Source organism: Populus nigra, chromosome 5 (assembly GCF_951802175.1).
Source record: "Populus nigra chromosome 5, ddPopNigr1.1, whole genome shotgun sequence".
Taxonomy (NCBI): domain Eukaryota; kingdom Viridiplantae; phylum Streptophyta; class Magnoliopsida; order Malpighiales; family Salicaceae; genus Populus; species Populus nigra.
The window spans coordinates 2,927,910-2,939,119 of record NC_084856.1 but is presented as its reverse complement, the minus strand read 5'-3'; the positions used below and the strand labels follow the sequence as shown (position 1 = coordinate 2,939,119).

General features: G+C 30.9%; 1 protein-coding gene across 1 annotated transcript; it reads right to left on the bottom strand.

Moving 5' to 3' along the window:
• Nucleotides 1–590: 590 nt before the first annotated feature.
• On the bottom strand, nucleotides 591–2,827 carry LOC133694273 (3-ketoacyl-CoA synthase 20-like). Its single transcript, XM_062115764.1, has 2 exons — nucleotides 2,216–2,827; nucleotides 591–1,587 (listed from the first exon to the last, which is right to left on the bottom strand). The coding sequence occupies exons 1-2, from the start codon at nucleotides 2,825–2,827 to the stop codon at nucleotides 787–789; spliced, it is 1,413 nt and encodes a 470-aa protein (XP_061971748.1). The 3' UTR covers nucleotides 591–786.
• Between the last annotated feature and the right edge of the window lie 8,383 nt (nucleotides 2,828–11,210).

Genomic DNA, 11,210 nt, shown 5'->3' with positions numbered 1-11,210 from the left:
ATCACTAAAGCATGATTAATTCTACCTGGTAAAATAATAAATCTATCACCAAATTACGCAGCATATATTAATTAATTATTAAAATATATTTTAAGTTGTTCCATTTGAAAATTAATGATGTTTCCACTGAATGCAGGATTCGATATTATAACGATGGACCTTACACGTCATTCGACCTCGCTAAAAGATCGGTGCTTGTATCATTAAATGTTAATTCATAAATTAAAATATCTTCTTCCTTTTTACCTAGTTGCCCTTATTTATTATTTCCAGTAGATTAACATACCCTTATTTTTTAGCATTACTTTTCCTCAAAAAAAAAACCCCTTTATCAAATTCAAAAAATCTATTAGTTTATTGTTTTTTTTTTTTTGTATAGAAGGTTTGATCCTGTAACGTGGAAAAATATGATTTAATATGCTAATAATTTAATGGTTTTGATATATTAATATAAAAAAATAAGAAAATATATATTATTAAGTACGGGTGTGGGACCATTTATAGATATTTTCCGAAACAAGTAGTGAAAATTTGGATTCGAGACCGGTTCAGGGTCGCTGTGTAACTCCATGATAACAAGAAATATAAACAAGAAAAAAAGAAACTTTTATTTTATTGATAACCAAAAAACCTTGGCAATTTCAAACTTTTAAGTGCTACGAGGCAGAACACGTTTGTGCGAGAGGAATGAAACCCAACAACCTTAAAAGGGGACGAAGGTGAGGACAAATTAAACTGGCAGTAATTAATGGGCTCCGATCCGGCCCGCTGTCATCATGATCATATCTATTTGGATGGTTTAAAATCAAATGGAAAGGTCCCATCAGAGCTCATCAGGGCTACGGGAAACCCATCAATCTCATCACTCCAAGGATTCTTTTCCTCAAGATCAACATCCCTCATTGCTTTCATGATCAAACTATTACACTTGAACCCAGACCCAAATGCAATCTGCCACACACGATCACCTTTCTTAATCCTGCCCTTAGCCTCAGTATATGCCAGCCCATACCACACTGAACTAGAAGAAGTGTTGCCAAACCTGTACAAAGTCATTCTTGAAGCTTCCATATCATTTTTACTTAACTTCAGGTTTCTCTCCACTTCATCGAGCACAGGTTGGCCACCAACGTGAGTGACGATGTGGTCAATGGCCTTCATGAAATCAGGGACGTACGGTTTGATCTTTTCCAGGTTGAAATGCCTAGCAATGTAATTTGCGATGAAAAGGATCTTTTCTGATACGGGAAGGACTAGTTGGCCTAGTGTGGTTAAGTTGGCTTCAATGGTCTTGATGGCTACTGGCATGAGACTCTTGGTAATTGCGACACCCGCGAGTCCTTCTGCGTCTTCGGCACTTGAAATGCAGTTGTAGGATAGGTCAGAAGCAGCTGTGTTGGTATGGACGGCGTGGATGAGCTGATACTTGGCAGCATGGCGATCCGATGGCTTGTTTGAGAGGAGGACGGCTGCCCCACCAACACGGAATAGGCAGTTGATCAAGATCATAGAACGATCCTTACCCAGGTAGCGGTTTCCGGTGATGTTCTCTGTGCTCACCACCAGAGCGTAGGAATTTCTGTGTACCTGACCCCACATTACAATCGTTACCACTAAGCATCCCAAGCTAACTTAATCAAGAATCACATCAACAGAGAGAATTCGTTATTTAACGTAAGGCAACTCGTGCAAGACAGACTGTCTGATTGATTGACACACAGGTTTCGGCCCAGAAATTCACAACACAATTGGCTAGGAGTCTAGGACTCTACAAAGATAGACAGGAGAGTTTTGTTAATCATGGCCTGTGGAAATGAAACAAATTTAAAATTTCAAGTGGCCTGTGGAAATTAATGAAACAAATTTACAATTTCAACTTCTCACGTGAGCCTTCTTGGATCTGTTCACTACTCCTTGGGCCAGACATGAAATTGTTAGCAATTGGATTTTGTAGTCAAAAGATTAAAAACTTCTATCAACAGAAATAAAGATGGAACAGTGTGATTTTCTTTCTTTAGTTTTTCCTTTTCTTTTAGTTTTAGGTTGATTATCCCAAGTCTTTAATCTAATTTTTGGGCTGGATGTTTTTTTCTGGAAAAAAAAATTAGGGCATAGGCCAGTGCTAAGAATCGTATATTGTTGTGAACAGAAACCATGGGCAGCATATAGCAAGAAGACGATCCATAAATATATATAGAGTAGAAAATAGACCAACCTGGAGCAGCTGTTTGGCAAGGCCTATAGCTGCGAGCCCAGCACTGCAACCCATCCCGCTAAGACTATAGCTGACCACCTTATCTCCTAGCTTGTACCTGTTAATTATCATGGCAGAAAGAGATGGAACCGTATTAAAAATACAACAATTCACTATCACTATCCCTATATCCTTGCCCTTCACTCCAGTCTTTGCCAATATGTCATCCACAGCACCAAAAATCACCATCTCGCTCTCTTTCCTCACCTCTTCCATGCATTCGTTCGGTTGTTCGCTTCTAAATGCGTCTGGCAAGTAGGTGGACGGACCAATCCCTGATTTCTCCAGGATTTTTTCCATGAACAGTAAAGCTTCCTCTGACAAGTTGGTGAAGTGGTGCCTGGCTCTTTCCATTGTGAGTTCTTTGCTCCACATTTGGCTGGCTGGAGGCTTGTAACATGCAAAATCTAATAAAAAAACCTTCCGTGAAGGTTTTGACTTGAAGATTTTTGAGAGCAGAAGTATTGCCAAGGTTAAGCAGAGAAGTACTGGCGCAATGAAGTTGGTGAAGAGACTAAGGCGGTTGGCGATGAACTTTGGAAGATCATTTGATGCTATGGTGATTCTAAACATGGTGTGAGATCAGTGGAAAGTGTTATTTTCAGGTTTAACTTGGGTTTGTTTCCTCTTCAGTTTCGTTTCTAAAACAGATTACTGAGGATTGGGAAATCAAAACTAGCTAGTTATTTTTCAAGAAAGATGAACAAGTAAATGTCATGAATCGGGGATGGTGCATGTGTGGCTTTATATAGTAGTGCTAAGCCCAATAACAGCAATATATCCCCCGTCCCAAAAAATATCAAGCAGTCTTAATCTTTTTTGTTCCAGTCTAATTTATTTTCATTAATTATGATAATTTGTAGCTAATATTATAAAAGGTTTTTTTTAATAGATTTGAGAACACTTTAATATTTAAACTTAAGTCATATTACAGAGAAACTCAATAAATAAATATGAATTTTTTTTAAAAAAAGATTCATGGATAACTCATGAATTTGTTTGTGTGAAGAAATGGAATTGGAGTGTTTTATTTAATTATAATATTAATGAGAAAAAAATATCTATAATATATACATTAAAAATAATAAATATTATTTATTATTTAATGAAAAATAAATATTTTTTTACACATTATTAATAAGAGATAAGTGATAAGTTATTTTGTACGTAGATTTTATATATTTAAGGGCATAGAAATATAAATATTATTTATATTAATATTAATATTTTATGTTAAAGATGATAAGAAAAAACAAGAAGAGTTTTATAGTCTAATATAAGGCTTAGAAAATTTATGAATTCTATATTAATTCGGGCTTGATAAAATTTTGAGTCTTAAAATGTGTCTATATATATATATATATATATATATATATATCATCACCTTATATTTGCTCATTTTAGACAAAAATATCATAAATGAAACACGATGATACATCAACCACGTCCTTATTTAAAAGAATAAAAAAATAATGAGTTAGATTATTGATTTGCAATAATAAATATTAGTTGTTTCGGTCAATGATTAGACCACTAGTCTGATTGATTAGTTGAAATTACGTTAATCAAATCAATTTCCCCAGTCTCTACTACAAGTTTATAACTGTCAATTGTCTTTTGCTCAGGGCATCGAGAATTCTAAGGTAACCATGCTGGCTTCTTCATGTGACTAAAGTGCGGGAGCTTGAATTGGACAAGACCACAGGAAGGTTGGGCTAAGGTTAATACGAATGGGGCGAGCAAAGGGAATTTGGATGCTTTAGGAGCATGTGGGCATTCGTGGCAGTAGTGGTGGTTGGTCGGTTGGATTTGTAGCTAATGTAGACTGAAATTTAGGTAGCTGTTCTGCCTCTGGATATCGGAATGGGTATCGGAATGTGGGGCTACACCTACCTTCTGAAATTTTAATAGGGGCGGCACGGTGTGTGCTAACCTACGATGGTATGATACGTAATTATTTCGTATAACTAGGTTTAAGGATCTTTTGAACGCTGGCTGGGAAGTGGAGGTTCAGCAATCAGCGTACCTGTGATCTGTCTTTTTTATTTAAAAATAAAAAATATTTTAATTTATTTTTAATGAAAAACAATTTTAAATCATACACTACTACGACGTCGTGTAGACACCTAAGCGCGTGATCTGTTATTATTATTTTTTTTCTCGGATGACGTTAGTACAAGATAAAAATAATAACAGACTAGCACCTAATGCATGGGACCCCAATCCTGGATCTTTCATCAGGGAAAGGAAACGTTACGTGGGCTAAGTCTTAACAAAAGAAAAGCGAAACGAAATGCTATGGATAATTAGTAAACATTCACGTGCACATGGAGTATGGAGTATGGACTGCAGAATGAACTGAGTGGAAGCGCACGTACGTAGTTTTTGACTCCTTACCTCCTCAAACTATTAAATCCATTATAAAAGTGAATTATTTAAATGATAATGATGCACTGATTGACACGGAAGATTTGAGATCTTAGCTAATTACAGCTTTGCGAGGTTAAAATCCTTCACCGGCCAGTATTCAATGTGGCTGCAGACTAGCAGGGTTGGCTTCTTCTCCCTCCTGCATGGCGCTGGGACTAGCTTTCTAAAATGGTCCTTGATATTGCTTTTTGCTTTGCTTTTCCTTGCCTTCAACTTTAGCTTTTAGCGTCTGTTTCTGGAGACACAAATATACGGAGTTACGGATCGATCAACTTCTCTTGTTCTGGAAAAATATCTTCAAATGGTTCACACATGCACTGCGTAGTTATTAGTACCCTCCCAGCTCTCAACTACCACCTTGGTCGTAATTTTTCATGATGTTGATCGCTTTAATTTCTTGCGATCAATCTCATTTGGCTGGATGCCAGCTAATTTAACTCACTGCTTGCCTAGCTTGTTCCAGAAAATTTTATCCCTTCCACGCTTGCTATATGACGTGCTGTTAAGGGTGAACCTAAAAAGCACAGAACAATGATATATTCTCCACGATGACATGCATGCTGACGTTAATTATATTAGGACCTCTTCTCGAAGAGAGGTCAATTAACCATTGTTTTTCCTTTCTTTTTTTCGTCTGATTTGCATCTGGTGGTGGTGGTGATCGGTGATGTACACCAGTGGCTTGCTCGCGGAGAAGACGACAGCGGACAACTAGTTATTTAAATTAAGAATACCAGGCATGTTGCTGGGCTTTTCCTGTAAGGTTAAATTCATGTAAGTAAAATCAATAAGAATAATTTGAAACCCGGAATTAAAGGAGATGCCTGAAAGAGGCCGACTATTTTAATGCCAGATCATCGCTCTAGGGAATTCGTTTATTCAAATAGAATCCAGGAGAGCTCTTCATGTGTTGATTTTTAAATTAATGTCTTCCTAAAATATAGTTACTGAGAATTAATTAGTGAGAACGTGATATTTATATTTGATTTAAAAATAAAAAACTTAAGTAATATATCTTTATTGTGTTTATAGTTTGTGCAGGGAATTTATTAAAAAAAATAAACAAATTTACTATTATACTTTTATAACTTAAAAAGTCTATAAGATCGATAATAAATTCAACTTTGTAAGAAATCAAAACCACTGGTAAGATAATAAATATTCTACCAACAAATTAAATAATATTTATTAATTATCATTAATTCTACTAATATGATCGATATTAAAGCCATTAAAATACATTTCAGTTATTTAAATAAGTTGTAAAAATACAACAATTGCAATATTATTGTTGGTAAAAGTAAGGGTATATTAGTCCACTTCAAATAATAAATAAGGGCACTTGACTAAAATAAGAAGAAGAAAAACAATCACTGATAAATGTTACATCCCCTTGTTTTAAATTGGGGCCACATTCCTTCTTAAGGAATAGTAGTAAAACAAATGAATATTTTTTATTTTCAATATTAATATTTTAATTCAAGAATCAAAAGTACAAGCATGTGGCATAAAATAACTAATGAATATTTTTTAAAAAAAATTTAATATTTTTTTAAATAAAAACCATTTTAGAAAATATCTTTTAGTGTTTTACATTGCTTTTCAAAAATATTTTTGAAAAAAATTAAATTTATTTATTTATTTTAAATTAATATATTTTTAGATATTAAAAATATTTTTTTAATATATTTTAGAATAAAAATAAGCATAACAGATACTCAAAGGTATTCACAGCTGTTGCTATCCCAGCTAGTTGTCGGGAGTTACAAGTGGCAGGGAGTTACAAGTGGTGTGTTTATTGTAACTGGCGCATAGGAACTTTGCAAAGCGCGTTGGCCTGAGACAATCCATCCTAGCACTGTCAGAACTGTGACAGCATAGGTTGCCTTAACATTTATTACTCATCGAACAACCACTGGCTCAGAAAAGCAAGATCCTACTGCTAAATGTTTATTTTTGTATTTTAAAAATATTTTAAAAAATATTTATTTTAAATTAATATTTTTTATATTTTTAAATTATTGTAATATATTAATGTTAAAAATAAATTTTTAAAATATATAAAATATTATTTTAATATATTTTTATACAAAAAAATATTTTAAAAACAATCATAATTATACTTTCTAATAACCCTTTAAGATGTGTTTTGTATTAAAACGTGTTTGTGTTTTTTTATTTATTAAAAATAAAAGGCCAAGAATTTTGAAATTCAAGTGGTGTGTGGCTGTCCCGCTAACCCAGGAAAAGAAATGGTTGCGCTAATTATAATGACGTGACAGTGGGGCTGGCGTGATAAAGGAAATCTTTTTTGGCTGTCAGTGATACTGATTTACCAAAAAAAAAAAAGTTATTTACTATGTTAATTTTAAAAAAATTATTAAAAATAACATAAATAAATTATATTTTAAGATTTTACATTCAATCACTTGAGTTTTGAAATCATTTAATAAAAAAACTACTAATTATAAGTGAAGTTGTTATCTTTCTAGGCTAAAGATATTGGAAAAGAGGGTAGCGATATTTTTTTCAAAACGACTCCAAGTAAAGACAAGAGAGAGTGCTTTCTGTAAATTAATTTTAACATAAAATCATGCAGTGTCTTTGTACACGTCATAAATGAAAGTTATTCTTACAGGGCACTAAATCATACTTCATCATGAGATTTTAGAAATGTATGGTTTTAGTCCAGGGCTTTTAAATCAAGTCCACTGTGGATGGTACTGCGTCGCAAGATCTAACAAATATACTTAAACGGAGGTGGCTGTTGCGCTTTGTTTCGCACACTCACGATGAATTCTGGGTTTTGAGCAATGTTTTTTTTTATTTTAGTTCCTTAACTTCTTGTTTTCATCAACTAAGTCCTTGAATTGCAGAGTTAATAGTGAATTACTCTGTATTTGTTGATTGGGGACAAAATTGAATGAAGAATGATCAATGCCGCAAAGGGGGCAAAAATAGGTGGTGTGTTTAAAGTTAGAGAGAAGAGTAGAACTTAGTCCTCCAAATTTTAAAATTTGAATTGTTTAGTCCCTTATGTTTTTTCTAAATCTGATTTTGGTGTAGATATTTATTTTTATTATTTTCAAATCCTTGGTTTATAAAAAAAAAATTGCGTGATTCTGACATCTAGAGATAAGTTCATTATTTTCGTATATTCCACACATTAAGCTTTAGAGTCAAAGGTGGGATTATCTTTTCGCCGTGATATGATTTTTTTAACATATTATGTAGGGGTATATTTGTCATATCCTTTTTTTATGCACAATAAAACCATTAATGTGGCCTTCGAATGAAAAATTCCAATGTTTTTGCCTCAAGAGTGTTTTTGTATTTTTATTTTTTTCAGGATAATGCAATTACTTTGATGCTATTTATGAAAAAAAAAAAACAATTTGCTTTAGACTGGTTTTGTTGTAGAATTTGAAATTGCTTAGGCGTGTTGTTGTAACTGCATGTATTAAATATAATTTTAAAAACAAATCTTCGCTAGCATGTCGACAATCCCTATGCTATTCAAGCAGTGCGTGCAGGATTATTCAGTCACCAAACACCGTCTTTTGAAGAGGTGTTAGGAAGATCTCAGCGCCCTTTATATGGTGGTGTGATTCATGTATCAGAAGCACCACTGGTTTGGTGTCGGGGACCATTTCTTTTTTTTTCCTTGTTCCTCATGCTCTCGACTTTGAAATTTGCTTCACCCTTATAAAATTTCAATGCATTCCCTTCACATTTATTTACTATCATTTTAATTATTGTTTTTTATTTTAGAATAAGGTATAAAATAACATTTTTTTTAACTTCACCTCACCATTTGTTAATCTATAAATAATCTATCAAATTACATTTTCTTTTTAATTTCACCATTTTTAAATATATAAACAATCTATTTGATTACAAATATATTTCAATTTGACCCCCTACTATTTTTTTTAATATATAGATAATCTATTAAATTACAAATGCTTCTTAATTTCACCCATGTGATTTTTTTTAAAATAGTTTTCATTCTTTTAATTGTTATATATTTTGTTTGAGATTGTTTTTTTTTAATCTTGCAAATTTCATCCTCGTTGAGTTTTTTTTCTATCAAATTTTATCTCTAGTGTTTTTTTTCTATTTTTATTATATATACTTTTCCACCGTTTCATCATTTAAAATTAAATTCGTTGATAATTGAGTTTCTTGATTGAATCAAAGTTTAAGATTTCACAAGTTGTAAATTTTAAAAATTAGATCAAGTTTAGGAGATTCGCATGAATTTGCTTGTATTTTTTTCTTTTTAAAAGCTTGTGTTTTCTTATTTTTTATAATTTTTCGGGGGTTTTGTTTTTTTATTTTGTGGTTTAATTCTATCGGGTTAGACCTTTATATTTTTTTCTCAATTTCACTCCTGTCATTTTTAAATATATAAATAATCTATCAAATTATAAATATTTTTCAATTTCATCCTTGTGATTTTTTTTAATATACAAATAATCTATCATATACAAATGTTTTTCTATTTAACCCTTAACATTTTTTAATCTATAAATAATCTATCAAATTACAAATATTTTTCAATTTCACCCCTATGATTTTTTTATATTTCAAATTTGATCTTCATTCTTTTAATTACTATATTTTTTAGGAATCTTTTTATTTTAATTTATTCTTTACAAATTTCATCCCCTTGGTTTTTTTTTCTATCAAATTTTTTCTCCACAGTTTTTTCTTTTCTATCTTGCTATAAATATTTTTTTCACGGTTTTATCCTTTAAAATTAAATTTGTTAAGAGTCAAGCTTCATAACTAAATTTATATCTAGAATTTCACAGGTTGCAAGTTTTATAAATTAAACCAAGTTTTGAAGATTCGTTCAAGTTTACTGGGGGGTATTGAATAATTGGGTTTTTTTGTCATTTTAAATTGATTTTGTTGTAGATTTTGAAGTTGCTTAAATGTATTGTTGTGGTTGGCATGTATTGAATATTATTTTAAAAAACATGCTGGCTAGGGTGTTGATGGCCTATGTGCCATTCAAGCGGTGTTTGTAGGGTTGTTCAGTCACCAAACACCGCCTTCTAAAGCGGTGTTTGGAAGATCCCAATGCCCTTTACTCGGTGATGTGATGTATGTATCAAAAGTACCGCTGGTTTTATGTTGGAGACCAGTTCTTTTTCTTTTTTCCTTCTTTTTCTTGCTCTCATCCTTGAAATTTATGCCTTCTTATAAAATTTCATAGCATCCCTTCAATTTCTATTTCTTTCGCATTTGGTCCATGTTATTTTTATTGCTATTTTTTAAAATTTTAGAACAAGGTATAAAATGATTTTTTTTTATTTCACCATACCATTTTTTAATCTATGGATAATCCATCAAATTATTATTTTTCAATTTCACCCCCTATTATTTTTAAATATATAAATAATCTATCAAATTATAAATATATTTTAATTTCACCTTTATAAATTTTTTAATATATCAAATTACAAATATTTTTTAATTTCACCATTCCCATTTTCAAATTTATAAGTAATATATTAAATTACAATTTTTTCAATCTCACCCCTTTGGGTTTTCTATCTTTCAAATTTAATCATTATTTTTTTAATTATTATTTATGTTTTTTGAAATCATTTTTTTTTAAGTTTCCTGCAAATTCCATCCTCATTGAGTTTTTTTTTTCTATCAAATTTTATCTCTATTATTTTTTTTATAAATATCTTTTCAATGATTTCATCATTTAAAATTAAATTTAATGGGAGTTAAGCTTTTTAATTGAATCCATGTCTAGGATTTCACGAGTTGCAAGTTTAAAAAATTAGATTAGGTTTAGAAGATTCACCCGATTTTACTTTTTTTTAGTTAGTGTTTTCTTATTTTTTCTTATAATTTTTTCAGGTGTTTTTTTTGTGGTTTAATTCTATTAAACGAGCCCTTTATGTGTTTTTTTTTCAATTTCACCCTTGCAATCTTTAAATATATAAATAATTTATCGAATTTAAAATATTTTTCAATTTCTTCTCTACTATTTTTTAATTTACAAATAATTTATAAGATTACATATGTTTTTTAATTTCATAATTGCCATTTTTAATCTATAAATAATCTATCAAATTACAAATTTTTTCGATCTCACCTCTACGGTTTTTATATCTTTTAAATTCGATGCTCATTTGTTTAGTTACTGTTTATTTTGTTTGTGATCGTTTTTTTTAAATGCTTTCCTTATAAATCTCATCCCCATGAGTTTTTTTTTTTATCAAATTTTATTTCAATTGTTTTGTTTTATAAATATCTTTTCAATCTTTCATCATTTAAAATTAAATTTATTAAGAGTTAAGTTTCTTGATTAAATCCATATTTAAGATTTCACAAGTTGTAGGTTTTAAAAATTAAACCAGGTTTAGGAGGTTCGTCCAAGTTTGTTTATTTTTTTTTATCATTTTTTTGGGTTTTATTTTTTTAGTTTAATTTTATTGGTTTAGCCCTTTATATTTATTTTTCAATTTCACCCTATCATTTTTTAATATATAAATAATCT

Excerpts from the sequence above, each read along its gene's own strand:
- LOC133694273 (XM_062115764.1), bottom strand. The coding sequence starts at position 2,827 with ATGTTTAGAATCACCATAGCATCAAATGATCTTCCAAAGTTCATCGCC. Across the intron at positions 1,588-2,215 it reads TTGCCAAACAGCTGCTCCAG|GTACACAGAAATTCCTACGC; the intron begins GTTGGTCTATTT and ends ATGTGGGGTCAG.